Source organism: Myotis daubentonii, chromosome 5 (assembly GCF_963259705.1).
Source record: "Myotis daubentonii chromosome 5, mMyoDau2.1, whole genome shotgun sequence".
NCBI lineage: Eukaryota > Metazoa > Chordata > Mammalia > Chiroptera > Vespertilionidae > Myotis > Myotis daubentonii.
Genome location: NC_081844.1, coordinates 89873660 through 89889679, shown reverse-complemented (window position 1 = coordinate 89889679; position 16020 = coordinate 89873660). Strand labels below are relative to the sequence as shown.

The 16020-nt window shown below is 44.8% G+C and overlaps 1 protein-coding gene across 6 annotated transcripts in view; it reads right to left on the bottom strand.

Annotated features, from left to right (window-relative positions):
- The window catches only part of ABLIM3 (actin binding LIM protein family member 3), a 104818-nt gene that overhangs the window by 51279 nt on the left and 37519 nt on the right, over positions 1–16020 (bottom strand). For all 6 annotated transcript variants that reach the window (XR_009453095.1, XM_059698851.1, XM_059698853.1 and 3 more), the window contains exons 3-5: positions 10997–11134; positions 3618–3801; positions 1680–1792 (exon numbers count right to left, since the gene is read on the bottom strand). Coding sequence is in view for 5 of the 6 variants with exons in the window: in XM_059698851.1 (XP_059554834.1) it covers positions 1680–1792; positions 3618–3801; positions 10997–11134 (435 nt within the window). In the remaining variant the exon portion in view is untranslated. The remainder of the gene's footprint in view (positions 1–1679; positions 1793–3617; positions 3802–10996; positions 11135–16020) is intronic.

Below are 16020 nucleotides of genomic sequence, written 5' to 3'. Positions count from 1 at the left end.
GGATACACTCACATGCAAGAATCCCACACTCAGCGAGGAGTCTCCCACCTGTCCGAGATCCGATGCACACAGTAACACACAACACAAGCTGAGAGAAATAACGATCGATTCAGGAATCTTCTCAGTTCATCTTTGACGTGCTTTCTAGAATAAACCTCCAAGTGGACAACATACCTCACTTTATATTAGGGAGCACTTTACGTACTATGATGGATGTACTATACATTAATACATTTGCTTTCTACAAAGCTGGGTAAACTGAGCACCAGGGAGGCTACATAACTGCTTTGCATCATGCAGAAGGCTGGCAGGCCCCCGACTCCCAGCTCCCTTCTCTCTACCGCCTCACAAGTGGTTCCACTGGCCTCTGGGTACTTCAGCAGCATTAGTCACAGGGCCATGGTCCTGCATCCCAGCGTCCTGGCCTTGCTGTCTTTCTGCATGATGCTTTCAAAGAGTTATGAGAGATCACAGTGTGTGCACTCAGCCACCTTGAGATGGAAACCTGCTCAGAGCAGCAAATTGTTCTTGGGAAGAGCTGTTCATCCTACAAACAGATCCAATTTGACCGAAAGGAAGGAAGGGTGAGGGAGGGAGCCTTCCCATGGTCTTTCTCTCCAGCTCACCACCTTGGGAGGACTCTAATGGAAGCCCTGAGAGCCGACCCTGCTGACTCGGGTGTTGTGTGCTCACCCACCTCAGTAGGATGTAGCCCTAGCATGCTGACTCCGCTGGTGCTATGGCTGACAGCCCCCCGCACCAGCACAGTGATGCAGCAAGGAAGCTAATGGGTTTTCATTGATTCTGCCGACAAGGCCAGCAAGTGTCATGTAGCATGAAGGAATAATGGAGCCTGGCGTGGTTTACTGAGACCCAGGGGGCCGGGTCCCTGTGTATATGTCAGCAGCCTGACAAGGGTGTCTGGGAACAGTGAGTTGCCAGACACACTTGAGTGGAATGGACATTCCACAAATTAGAATGACTGTTCCAAGGAACTCTTGATCCTTAGTTCCCCTCCCCCCGGTCTGTGGTTTAGTGATAAAATATGACATTTGCTATAGCATGGCAGATGTCCTCCTCATTCCTAGATGGTGATCCTCCATCTTCTGAACAGAGAATGAATCACCCAGGATGCTTATTAAGAATGAAGATTTCTAGGTTCCTTCCCATAAGTCCAAAGTGGGCCTATAACTGTGCTTTTCCCAGTTCTGCAGTGGCGCTGATGCAGTGGTGCACGGAACACACTCTAGGAGACACTGTCACAGCCCTTGGGGTTCACTCCCACATGTTCTCTTTTGTAAGACATGTCTGAGAATTCCTTTTTAGTGGGGCTTGTAAAAATGGAGAACCACTGGCAGCAAAACACTTGGTCAGCTCCGTTGGGGTGCCCTTGGGAGGTGGATGCAGAGGGGAGATAAGATCAGGAGCCCAGTTCATCCCAGAAAAGCCCACCCGTTGGCACAGGCCATCACTGTTTATAGTCAGGCAGCTGCTCTCCCTGCATTTGTGCTTAGGGAAGCTTGTCGGTCTGGGCCACATGCCAACTGGGTCATGATTCAGAAGTCCTCCAGGGTGGGAACCTCCTGCACGTCTCTCCAGGCCTGCAGGAGCCATTAATGGAGCTGAGACAGGGGAGCCCTGGGAGACAGGGAAATAGGTGCCCAGTGGGGAGGACTCACGGCTTGGTCCACGGATCTTGATGGGTTTACTGCTGGTCATGGACTGGGAGCACGTCTGACACACACACTCCTTCCCGCTGAAGGTCACTTTGTCTCCAATGGGGAAAGGCTTCCTGCAAGGGGGCGAGGGAGGGAGTCAATACCTCTTCTCTGGAGGGATTCTGTGTCCACTGGTGCTCTGACAACACGCGTCCTCAGAGCTCTTTGGTTAACACACACGGCTTGCCCTCTAGAGCCACCAGATAAATTCAAGCACCGTTCATAGGGCCAGGGCCAGAACCGGAGGCCCACTTGGGCTAGTTACATGATTTCAACAAGGGGAGAGTCATGACACTTCATTGAGCATACACTTCTCATCAGGTGAATGAAGTGGTTAGTAACTCCTCCTCGAGTTTGTTCCTTCTTTCCGGGACTGTTTGCACTGCAACCTGATTTATCCCTGCACGGCTAAGAGAACTCATTCCGCTGCTGGACTCACCATCCAGGACCTTTAGAAGTCCACAAACCACCTCTTCCTCCCACAGCTTGAGTTCTCATCTATGCTGCTTGAGTCCCACAGCTCTGAGCTCTCAAGCTCGTACATGGCCGTCCTCCCTAACTAAGTATACACTGCATCCAGAACCCCGCACTGTCCATCCCACCACCCAGCTCCTCTTGCGCCTGGTTTGGGACACTTGTTGATACAGACTCAGGGCATAGCCCCTGACATAGGCTCCCAGTGGCTCCACTGCCCTTGTGTTAGCAGCGTGGGACGATGGAGGATGTCTTGGGGGCAAGAATTGGGGAGCAGCATTTGCATAGTTCAGGCATTGACTCGTGGTAAAGAAACATGGCATGACCTTGGGGAGGTACCGCGTCTCTATGGCGCTTGACAAAATTTTATACTGTATGGACCCTACTGTACTAACCTCTGATGGGTCTGGGAATCCAGAACCCAGGGCCCAGGTTTTAAGAGATAGAGGATGAATGAATTTCACTTCTTTCACACTGTCATTGGTCTCGATAAAAAACCCTTATCAGTAACAAGTGGTTATTTTATGGGGAGGATAATTAATCTACAAACTCCTTTTCCAGTTTAAAAATGCATATATATATATATATATATATATATATATATATATATATATATATATATATACCAATCATGTTTTCCTTATAACTTAATCAGAACAGTCCATTTCATTATAATGTATTTATGGGCAGGGTTGAGTTTTTGTTTATCTCCTTAATGTGGTACCTGGCATACAGTGGATCCTTAATGTATGCTTACTAAGTTAACAAGTAATTGGGATGCTGGGAGTGGGAAGGAGTGAGATTTCCTTCACCTATCAGATATTCTGAGGCTAGATGATTATCATTATGATAATGAAAATAATAATAAAAGCGGACACAATTATGTATCAGTCACTGAGCGAAGGTCTTTGGGTGCCTCATCTCATTGATCTTCATGAAAAGCCAACGAGGTTGGAGGTTTTGATGCCCATTTTACTGATGGAGAAGCTGAGGCTTAGGGAGTGGGGTCACTTGCCAGGATCCCGGAGGAAGGCTATACACAGCCATCCCTGTAGCACAGGTTGCTGAGGTGTGGGAGCGGGCCAGATGCACGGCTTCCAAACTGAGTACGAGGCTAAGGAACTCAGTGGTTCCTCTGAGCCTTTTGATGGGAAATGAGAGGGTGAGTGTGGGGGCCCAGGTCCTCACTATGCCTTCACTGAAGGACAAAGTAGTGTTTTACATTAGATCACATTTGACAGAAAGGGTTCAGCTGTTAAAAGGTTTGAAAACCACTGGGCTGTCAGATCCTTCCGCCCCTGAGATTCTAGAAACCCAAGTGCCCAGCCGAAAGCCCAGGAAGCCCCAGAACGGTCTGGGAAAGACCGTTTCTTCCCTCCCTGGGGGCTCAGCAGAGGATCCGGCCTCCGCCGGCCACCCGCTCACCTGCACAAGCTGCACACGAAGCACTTGGGGTGGTAGGTGCGGCCCAGGGCGGAGATGACCTCGCCGGTGATGAAGTCCCGGCAGCTGTCGCAGCGGGTGCCATAGAGCTGCTGGTAGTCCTGGGTGCAGATGTACTCCTGGTTCTTGAAGAAGAAGCCCGACTGGGCCAGGCCGCAGCCACACACTTGAGGAAACGAGGAGGGAAATAAGAGCAGTTTGAGTCCAGGGAAGGTCTGCAAGCATGAGGGTCTGGTTGGAGACAAAGCCAGTGTCTGATTTGGTCACGAGTGACCAAGCATGGTGGCACATCAGACTCGTGGGTCTTTGGGGCCAGTGTTCCTTAAAGTATGGGCTGAAGACCACTCACATCAGAATCACCTATTGGGCTTTTTAAAATGCAGATGCCCGGGCCTGAATCAGACTTCCTAGGGCTGGGCCTGGGATCTGCTTTTTAACACACTCCCCAGCTGATTCTGGGGCATGCCAACTGAGACCACTGATGTTGTACAATCATCTCAATATGGATGAAAATTTATGGCCATGTGGCTCACGATATGCTACATAGCTGATGTATCATGAATTTGATAAAGAATCATTCAGCTGTAAATTTCTGGGGCACTTCTTACCAGCATGACTCTGGGCTAGGTGTTTTAGGTATTGGGACCACGCACTCGAATCCCAAACTGGACTCAATTTACGATGGCAGTGGGATGGATGATTTGAAGATTATAATCTGTCCTCATCATAGCCAAAAAGGGTGCATCTGTTCCCGGGCATGAATGGTAAACACAATCCCCACACTGTGAAGAGCAATAATGTGTGTAGAGCGAAGATCGTACTGAACATAAATCATGGTGACAGGCCATCGGCTGGTGTAGGTAGAACATTCTGTGAGTGAGGAGGAAAAGGGAACACTACCAGTGCGGGAAGGATCAGGGGAGGCTTCTTGGAGGAGGCAGCATGTAAGTTGAACTTTGAAGAACAGAATAAGCTAAAGCATAGAGCAGCGGTTCTCAACCTATGGGTCGTGACCCCTTTGGCGGTCAAACAACCCTTTCACAGGGGTCGCCTAAGACCATCCTGCATATCAGATATTTACATTACAATTCATAACAGTAGCAACATTACAGTTATGAAGTAGCAACGAAAATAATTTTATGATTGGGTCACAACATGAGGAACTGTATTTAAAGGGCCAGAAGGTTGAGAACCACTGGCATAGAGGCAGGAAGTTGCAAGTGATATTTGTGTGGAGATAGGGCTGGGGAAGGAGTGGTGTTTTCAGGGATTGGAGGGTCGTACTACATGGAAATATTGTAGTACTACCTCCTCCAGCTGGAGGAGGGCCCAGGTCTAGCTTTGTGCTATACTAAGAAGCTAGGAATGGTTTTTCCTTTAGTTTTTAAAAACTTAAAGCAGTTTTTTTTTTCAAAAAACATAGACATATACAAAAGTAGAGAGAAGATGTTAATGATTCTCCATTACTCAGTTGTAAAAATGATCAATTATCTTGGTAGCTTTTGAATAGAGAGGCAACATGATTTTATGAGGCATTTCATCAGGTCTTTGGGGATATCCTTGTGGACAACATGAAGATGTATACAACAGAGAATAGAAGAGCAGGTGGATATAATCATAGGTGTCTGAACAACTGAATCACATGTGACTGTCTTCCCTGAAAGGACTTAGGAAGGTGGGAAATGAGATTTCCTCAAGAGTGGAGTTATGAAATCAACTCATAATGGCCAGAGCAGAAAGAGGCAAAGTTTCTTCCAAGAGATCGAATGGCTCTCAGGGCTTCCAGAACTGCTGAGTGTATTGATCCAGCTAAAGCAAGGATGGGCCCTGGCTGGTTTGGCTCAGTGGATAGAGCATCGGCCTGTGGACTTAAGAGTCCCAGGTTCCATTCTGGTCAAGGGCACATGCCTAGGTTGTAAGTAAGCTCTGTCCCCAGTGAGGGGCATGCGGGGAGGTGGGGAGGGGTGTCCAATCAGTGATTCTCTCATATCATTAATGTTTCTGTCTCTCTTTCCCTCTCCCTTCCTCTCTGAGATCAATAAAGATATATTTAAAAATAATAAAGCAAGAATGGGACATCCAGGAAGGGGCTGGTCAGCAATCAGAGGCCTCTGGAGAGTCCATTCAAACCCTCAGACCAGCTCCCTTGTTCTGAGTGCATTCACCAAGCAGCTGTCTGATCGTTTGACTTTCTACATAGATTGCCTTTGGGAGAGAAGTGGCTGGTTAGAATATCGTGCACTAGAACAATGGGGAGTTACAGCTCTTGTTTACGTTAATAAACAGGCACTCTGGTTTTCTACATTGGTTTCCTGAGGATTTTATTCGCATGAGTCAACTTTCTCAAGTGTGGCCAATAGTGGGGAAACCAATGAGACAGAGTTTCCAAGCCTGTTAAGTGTGAGGACCTGGCTTGGACAGGGTGACATCACCTCAGCAAATACCACCCCATCTTGAATAAGGAAAGTTGTTCTGCAAAAGCAGCCAGGTTAAAATAGGAGCGAGTTCCGGGTGGATGCCAGAAATATTTTGCAAGTGTTTGTTCACCTTGCAGGCCAGAGGCAGGCTTGCAGGGCCAGGGTGAGTGAGGAGGGCAGCCCCAGATGTCACAGCACCAGGGGGTCAGTGCAGCACAGCAGAAGGCATAGTGGTCTGGGAGACAGGCCCCCTGGGCTTTGGTCTTGCCCTGCCACTAACTCTCTGGGTGACAATGAACTTGGCCCTCTCTTGTCTGGGGCCTCAGTTTACTTATATGTAAAATGACCTGAGCTCTTCTTTTGACTACCATCCTGTGAGTCCAGGGAGAAGGGAGCTTCCTTCAGGGCTCACGGTGAGCCTAAACATTTAAAACTCGGTGTGAGGTAGAGCTGGAGGCCCTGGAGCCCACCCCTGTGGAGAAGCAGGGTGAGTGGGTGGAAGTGGTGGTAGAGGTGAGAGGTGGGGAAGGTTCTTTTTCCATCAGGCTTCATGAAAATTCATCACATCAAACAATGCCGGGCCTGGAGGGCAGGCAAGTCCAGGGTACAGGCTGTTCTGAGGTGTGCAGGTGGCGGATCAATTGACTTCATGGCTGTGGAATTAGTTAGGTCATGGCTTACGACCTCATTGGAAACAGCTCCTGTTTTTTCCCTTCTTTTTTCTTTTGTTTCCCCTGACAACTCCACCCCCAGAGTCACCTCTCCCAGTGGAGAAAACCAGGAGGCCACAAGAAAACTTAGAACAATCAGTTCCTTCTTTTCCCCCAAGGAGCTGCAGGAGGAAGTTCTTGGTAGAAAGGATGCTAAGGCTGATAAGAATCTCAGGGGCTTCTGGAAGTACAGTGGGGAGCATGGGGATGGAAGGCGATCTGGCCCATGACAGGTGTCTCTGGGGCTGAGCAGAGCCCTACATTCCAGTAATAGGAAAGGCTTCACAGAGGGTCTGCAGTGCAGAACTGATGTGGAATCAGCATACCCAGGAAAGTCATTATTATTCCGGGAATCAAAAATATAAAATCTTGCCCTGGCCCATTCGGCTCAGTGGATAGAGTCCCAGGTTTGATTCCAATCAGGGCACATGCCTGGGTTGTGGGCTGATCCCCAGTGTGGAGGCAGCCAATCAATGATTCTCTTTCATCCCTCTCTCCCTCTCCCTTCCTTTCTGAAATCAATAAAAATATATTAATACACACACACACATACACACACACACACACACACACACACACACACTCTGAGTGGCCAGATTATTATGACCAGCCAGATTATTATGACCACCCCATCAGTACAATGAAGTGAATTAGTTATGGAAATAATAATAATAATAGTAATAATGATAATGATAAAACCTTGAGAGTATTTGCTTAGGAAGTTTTCAATATTCAGTATTTTTGGAAGTGTCAATGAAGTACTGATGGGGTGGTCATAATAATCTGGCCACTCAGTGTGTGTGTGTGTGTGTGTGTGTGTGTGTGTGTGTGTGTGTGTGTGTATCTATACTAATAAAAGGGTAATATGCTAATTAGACCTGGAGACCTTCTGGAAGTCCCTCTGGACAAAGCCATGGTGGCGGGGTCAAGGCAGAGGCAGTTAGGGCAATCAGGCCAGGAGGGGAGGGCAGTTAGGGGTGATCAGGCCAGTGGCGGGGGGCAGTTGGGGGTGAGCAGGCCGGCAGTGGGGGGCAGTTGGGGGCGAGCAGGCCAGTAGTGGGGGGCAGTTGGAGGTGAGCAGGCTGGCGGGAGGGGCAGTTGGGGGTGAGCAGGCTGGCAGGGGGGGCAGTTGGGGGTGAAGCTAGCAGGGGGGGCAGTTGGGGGCAAGAAGGCCGGCTGGGAGGGCAGTTGGGCGTGAGCAGGCTGGCAGGCAGAGTGGTTAGGGGCGATCAGGCAGGCAGGCAGGTGAACAGTTAGGAGCCAGTGGTCCCAGATTGCGAGACATCCCCTGAGGGGTCCCAGATTGGAGAGGGTGCAGGCCGGGCTAGGGACATCCCTCCCCCCCGCCCCCCACTCAATGCACAAATTTTGTGCACCAGGCCACTAATATATATATATATATATATATATATATATATATATATATATATATATATCTCGTAATTTTAAAGAGAAACAGCTCAAATGCTTTGACAATGGACAGAATATGAAAAGTTAGAAGTGCTTTGAGAAAATCAAGAATGAATGCTCACTGTGAATACAGAGCCTAGAAGGAGGACTTGCACACTGCCTGGGCACATTTCAGTGGGAAATGTACTGTTTTGCAGGTCACTGCCCATGTTCCTATTCTACCACTCAGATGTGACTTTGAAAAAGCTACCTCCCCTCTCTGGAGCTCAGTTGATTCATTTGTCAAATGAGGTGGTTAGATGGTAACTGAGGACACATCCAGATCTGAGAGTCCAGGATTCTGGCATATAATTCTGTTGATTTTCAACTTTTCAAACAAGACTGAGTTTTATGAAATTTCAAAACCAAAGCATTAGAATGGCCCCTGAGGGTGATCTAGCTCATTACTTAAAATATTTAAATTATGAAATACATTATGCATGCAGAAAATGTATAAAATATGTATGTATCGTTTAAAGAAGAAAAATAAAATTCACTCCTAGGCATCTGCTGCCAAGTTTACGAAATAGAGCATTACCAGCACCTTGGGAGCCTATTGGCCTCTCCCTAAAGCATCCCTTTCCCACATTATCCCAAATTGTATGTTTGTTGATCCCTTGCTTTTCTTTATAGTTTTACCACCTGTGATGTATCCACAAACAATATAGGGTGGATTATGTATAGACTTTTGATACAAGTTTTATTCTCTTCTTTCTACCCAGTGCCAAAGTGGGTACAGGTGTGTCTCAGTACTGTCTCCTCCTCCACAGCCAGTTCATTTCTCATTCATCTATACCTTGAGAGTAAGACCTTTGGAAGGGGAAATCTCAGGCCTCCTATTAGAGTCCTACTTGGGCCAGGCTCCAGGCTTCCCCTCCTGCTCTCCATGATCCACATAGCCATCAAGGTAAAAGCTCAAGGTCTTCCAGGTTTAGCATGAACCGTCAGGATTAAATCTGGCACTGGCAGTCACAGCAGGATTTCTGATTTTATTTTTGCTTTTCACCTCTTCCTTTCATGTCAGCCCAGTCGTGTGTATTAAAAGAGTTGTAAAAGAAGTTCATAGAGATTTTAGATTTTTCAAATGAGGTTATTTAGTATAACTAATCCCTGGAAACAAAATCCTCTCGTTTCATCTCTAATTAAGCAAGTTGACATTGAAAATAATACTCTTTTCTTCCTCCTTAAAGTCCTAAAGATTCTACCACCTCCCTGTGATAGATGTCAAAATGGCCAAATTCTTCCCTTCTCTGCATCCACACCCTAGAAATCTGATCTGCAGATCCACCCAGAAAAGGCAACATTTATTTCTCAGTGATTTTATTTATTTTTTTTTTGCAGATTTACTTATTTATGTATTATTATTTTTCCTACTAGTTAACAAAATTATACAGGTTTCAGGTGCACAATTCTACAACACATCATCTGTACATTGTATTGTGTGTTCACCACCCCAAGTCAATTCTCCGTTCATTACCATTTACGCGCCCTCCCCCCACCCCCAGCTTATCCACCTCCCTTTTCCCCTCCCCCCAGTATTTCTCCATAAGCTTGAACCTGGGTTGGCCATTTGACTTGCTTTTAGCCAATGGGACATTAAAAAGTGTGACAGAAGCTGAGGCTTGAAAAGGTCTTGCTGATTGCACTTGAATTCTGAGACCACCATGCAAATGTGTCCAAGCCAGGCGGATGAGGAGCCATATGGAGCCACTCAGGTCAACAGCCTGTCAAACACAGCCAGCTGACCCACCACGTCATCATGAAGAGGCAGGTAGAGATAAGCAGAACCAGCTCAGACTGGAAGAGCTGCCCAGTTAACCCAGAGAATCATGAGCTAAAAGATTGTTTTAAACAATTGAATTTTGGCATAAATAAAAGACAACAGATACATTCTCTTAAGACTATAATTGCAGAGTCATAGCTCAAACCTCCTTATAACAATTCTGTTATCTTTGTCCTACCTCAGTTTCTGGTGATATAAAAATGGTCACTCACTAAGGTACTCTTGCAGGTCAACTTGCATTAAAGGGGTTTTCAAATTCCCAATATAAAATTTAAATCACATCAATTAAAATATATCCCATTTATGCTTCCATAAACAAATTGGGGAATATTTAATTTGTTTGCTCAGTGCTGAATTCAGTTGGATCCCAAGGAAAGAAATCCAGGATTTTCCTCAGTGGCAGGGGAAGTCAACCTCAGATACATGAGGCTGAGGTTGGAAGCAGTTACCAAAATGAAAAGATCTGGAGGTTTTAATTGGCCGTAAATTCAATATACATCAATGGTGTGGAGTGGCTCCTCAGGAAGTATCAGTCACATTAATGCAGTTCTTCACACTGTCATAGAATAAATGTTCACCTCAGAGCCATGTTGAATTTTAGCCAGGACAGCTTGCTATTTCATTCACTCTCAAATTGATTTTAGGCACAGGGCAGGACTTTTTTAAGAGGTGTAAGGTAAGCATGCAGAATTGCCTTTTTCCTTCTGGGTCAGCACTATCATTCTGGGGTCACCAGGCTCCTTCTCTCGCCCCCATATCCCAACACTTCCCACCCCCTTCCCTCCCTCTTCTCTCCATACTGCTTAAGAGAGAATTATTATAACAGGCTCGAGGGAAGTCTCTTTAGGCCTGTCTCTCTCTCTCTCTCTCTCTCTCTCTCTCTCTCTCTCTCTCTCTCTCTCTCATCTGTTTGTTTTGCCTGCCTCTGTGGCATGTCCCTGTCCCTGGGATGGGAGCACAGCCAGGAATCTGAGAAGGAAGCTGGGAAATTGGGCCTCTTACCTTGACAGGTGAAGCATCTGATGTGGAAGTGGTTATTGTGGACTCGAACCACCTCCCCTTTGCAGGTGTCTCCACATCGGTAGCACTGGATGGCATTGGAGCTGCCCCGGGGATTGTAAGGATTCTGCTGATAAGGAACTGTGGGAAGAAACGAAGTGATCACTATCCATAGGCTCTCATTCTTTACAAAGTCTGCCATAGACATCATTATAATCTTGGAAGAAAAGGCAGAAAGGGTGCAAATGCTGAGCAAAGTACCTTCAATACATCATCAGGCTGAAGATGCCAGTCTCAGGCATCATTAGAAGGGAAGTGGCATCAAGATGGGAGTTCATAAATCTCCTTAGGTGAGCAGAGACTATATATGAGTGAGCATAAACTTTTCTTGCAATGATAGAGGCCAAATTCACAAATGAAAAAAAAAAAGAGGAAGTAGAGTATGTTAAGGTAAATAATCCAGAAATACCATTTTTTTGGGGGGTGATCTCTGGATCAAAGCCAGGACCCAAACTTCTCAAAGGGAATTTAGGTCTTGCAGTTGACTCAAGGGTCACAAAGAAAAGGGTGGCTGACAACAGGCCTTTTTGTTAAGCAGGTTACATCCCCTCTTGTACCTCGGCTTTCACATCTAGAAAATGGGTGTGGTCAATGGTAGCACAGACTTTCTATAAAAGAGGCACAAAGGGAGGCAGACTAGTTGGAAGGAGGTTGACAAGGGGACTCATCTTAAAGATGCCTTCGAACAGCACTTTCCATAACATTGAGACAATGTCAAAAGTGCATAACTGAGAAAAAAGAGGTGGTGGAGATTTGAAGGGGCTGAAGTCACTGGGGGTTGGAGCTCAGTGGGCAGCACTTAACGGTGTTCAAGAGCTCTGCTAGCCTATTGAGTCTGTTGTTCTCTTGCTTTGGCCTTCTCATGGTACTTTTCTAAATCTCCCTTCCCTGAGGTAGACTTTGCTCGACCATTCTAAAATCTGGTCTCCTGGGATTTAATCACAGTAGGCACCTGCCTAGAACTCAGAGTATCAGGGTTGGGAGGGATATTAGCAGCTGTCTGTTCCAACATCATTATGTGTAAACTGTTGGAATAACTGTGCTGGTGAGGAACTGAGTTTTCTCTCCTGTAGGAAGACCCCAGTGGCACCATTACTTCATTCTCACTGTAACTTCATTCTCACTCAAAGTGGAAAAGTCCAAAAACATCTGCTCATCCTCTCTTCGGGGAAGGCTCACTCTTGTCCTGGCTATAAAGATGATCTGATTGAAGGGGAACTGGTGTCTCTTTAAAATTAATTAATAGAAAAGCAAAGGCTATTTATTCAAAGGTCGCTATAGTCAGGGAGTCAGCCCCCATCACTGGCATTTTGGTAGAGACTCAAAGGCAGGCAGAGAAGTGGGAAAGCTTTCTGGTGGGAAAAGGGAAAAATCCAAGTTTTCCCTGACTGGTGGCTGTGGGCCTGGGGAAGTTCTAGGAGGCCAAGTAGAAGTAGGGTGTCCTATGTGCCTGGTTAGGGGTGCACATTTGACTCTCTCTAGTTGGTCCTAAGTTGGAAGCAGGGACAAAAATTAGGGGTGAGATCTGGGTGCTTCACTGATGTTTTTTACATTCAATATTATATTAGTTTTAGATGTACAGAATACTGGTTAGACATTTATATAATTTATGACATTTATATTTAACCCTGATAATTCTAATACCTACCTGGCAATACATAGTTTACAATAGTATTGACTATATTCCTTATGCTGTACTTTACATCACCATGACTATTTTGTAGTTACCAAATTTGTACTTCTCAATCCCTTCTTGGTGTCTATCATTTAGACATGTTGACTTACTGGCTAACCTCTGAATAAGCATATTATAAGTTACTCTGATTCACAGGAACCTTGAACTGCCAAGGAACTTAGAAACTACCCAGTTCAGGGGTTCTGTACCTAGTGTGGTAGTTGTTACGTCTGTTCACTGAAATTTGAATCTGTTATTCTAGGCACATGAAGGATTGCACATGGTGACTTGCTTGGCAATGAAATGGTAGTTGCCTGTCACTTCTAATTAAAAGTGATCTGCCATGTTGCCTTCTCCATAGCCCAGCATCCAATGATACCCCAGTTGGTGTGTGGGGACATGTCAGTTTAGATCCCTGATTGAGCTGTCTAACCCATAATGATCAACTACCACGAGCAAGGAAACATTTTTGTGGTTATAGCCTCTAAGGTTTTTTGTTGCTGCAGCATATCCTGACTGATACACCCGGGGTTTAATACTTCTTGATAATTAAATATAAAATCTGGTGTTATGTGCATTTTCCTATAGCTTTCTTCAGACTTTCAAAGATCATCTCCGTAACCCACCCTCTTCTTTTTAAAGACATAGAACAGGAAAGCAGGACTTTTGATTATCTTCTACTTAAAGGGATCCCGAATCATACCTGTTCTGTAGGGCAAAGAGCTACTTCCTTAGCCATGACGCTGCTTCTGACAACTTTGCTATCTGAGGTGAGAGAATAATACCCTCACAGTCTTTCTTTCATGGAATCCAAGCCCCTTAGTCAACTCCTTTTCCTGTTTTTAATTTAAGACACAAATTAAATGAGTTAGCTAGTTAACCAAATCACAAATTAACTCATTAAATGGATTAATACAATAAAGCATTTCAAAAAGTACATCATGACCATCATATTCTCTCCACAGCTCAGTGCAATTCTTCCTTCCTCCCCAGAATGTCCATAAACATTCTCTTTAGTCCTATCTCCTTTTCTTCTCTTCCTGTTCCATATCCTTGGAAAATATTTCATTCTCCCCTCTGCCCCGAGTTTGTGAAAAAAATATGACCTTATTTATATGAGCAGTGTGGTGATCTACTATTGCTGGGGGAAACAAAGGTATGAGTCTGAAAATAGCAACAAATAGTATAATCATCCCCAATGATCAGAGCTCTAGAAATAACCAAAAGTCCCTCCAGAATCACTGCACAAATTTTCATCTACCTCTTCTAGCTTAACCTATCTTATTTCTCAAAAACCAACTTATAAGATCAATTAGATTTTTCCTAATTTGATTTTCTGGGGAAATGAATTTGTGATCATGGTCTTCAGTAATAATCCAGTCTTTGAACCAGTCAGATAAAAAGGCAAAAAATCAGGGTGAGGGAATGGATTGGGAAAATGGGCTTTCTGGGGCCATTTACTGATGGTGCCCCCACCTTGACTTTGTTGCTTCTCTCAGGATGAGGGTACTGCTTTGGTGATGCTGACTGTGGCTGGAAATTCACAAATGTCTGAATTTTGTACAAAGTCCCATGAACAGCGATGCATGCATCGCTGGTGTGAGTTCTTCCAGATTGCTGGTGTAAGCTGTGATTATAAAAGGGCAGCGGTGTAGCAAGATTTGAGCTTTAAGATGTGTGAAGACCTTTCCTTATCCAGACAGTGCCGCTAGAACTCTGGTCCAGGGAAGCTAGGCCACATCTGATCCTGGAAGCCACCCCATTTCCAATAAGATTTTGTATCCTTGGCTAATTAAATTAGCAACCTAATCTTATTCTGTGTGTGTGGAGGTATGATCTTTCTTCCCACAGATCTATAACCCCCTATCCCAAAACACTAACATTTTATTGTTGATTTTCTGCTGGTTATTATTTCTACTGATTTAAAAAAAATCTCAGTACTAAGTGATTCATCTCAGAAAGTCACATGACTTATAACATTTGTCTTATGGCAAATGTCTTTTGAATTCTAAATTGATACACATGAATTTTTGAACTGCTTCATGTGTTAGGAACTATCCTTAAGAGCAAGGTTTGAGAGCAGCCACGGCCTCAAAGGACATTAGCTCTGCTTACCTGTGAAATAATCTACAAAGTTAAAAAGTTTAGACACATAAATCATGTGATGTTTCTGACATGTGTGCAGGGAATCTCTGGCTTCTGTTTAATGTTATTTGGCCAATAAAGGGCACGTGGGAGAGACATTCCCAGTGACTAGTCCTTAAGCAGTGCTGGCCAATAGAACTTCCTGAGTTATGGAAATGAAATTTTCATATCTGTGTTGTCTAATAGAATAATCGCTAGCCCTATGTAGCCAGTGTGACTGAGGTACTTAATTTTAAATTACATTAAATTTTAATTAATATAAACTTACATTTAAACAGCCACAGGTGGCTAGTGGATGCCATAGTAGAAACTGAAGCCTCATAGCTTCACAAATGGTATACCAGGCATTGAGAGGTGGACAGTGCATGAAACCTGGTTGAATTCTATTTATATAAAAATACATGTGCAAATTAATTCAGGAATACCACCTCAGGCTTAAATCATGCTATTTGTTTTGTTTTGTTTTGTTTTATCCCTGAAGAGTTTTAAAGATGTATTTAAAAAATAATTTGCAGTAGGAACCAATTACACACACATTCACCCATCCTGAATTTGATCTGGAAACAAAAAATTCTGAGCAGTGAAATAAATACTGATTAAAAAAAAATCACAGGTTTCCAGGCACTGCAGGAGTGAACAATCTTAATCTTTCCAAGAATAGAAGCAAGAAAATCAGTTGGCGATGGCTGTCAGTATAATTTTTTAAGACAGAAAACTAGCTAGTCAATGCCTACGAGGTAAAGAATTAAGGGTCTGAAACACTAAGTCCTCTTTTATACACATGCCAAGTCTTTAGCGTTCTAAAAGCAAATACAGTTTAATTCCATAATTAAATTTGCAAGTACAGCTTTTCCCAAATGTTACAAAGATGATTTAAAATTGTTGGAGCACAACAGAGTGGAAGGGGAGGGCGATGGCCTCCCGGTGAGGCAGAAGGAGCCTGAGTTGAACAATGCAGCATCCAGTTCCCTCACCTGGCTGTTCCTTCTTCACCCTGGTCTTCATCTCCTGTGTTTCTCTCTCATAGACAGCGCTGGGGAAACCTGGGTTCGAATTCCCTCTCTGCTGATACCTTGCTTTATAATTGTGGGCAAATAATCTAACTTCTCCTGGCCTCCATCGCCTCTTTAGTCACTGAGGAGCTAGG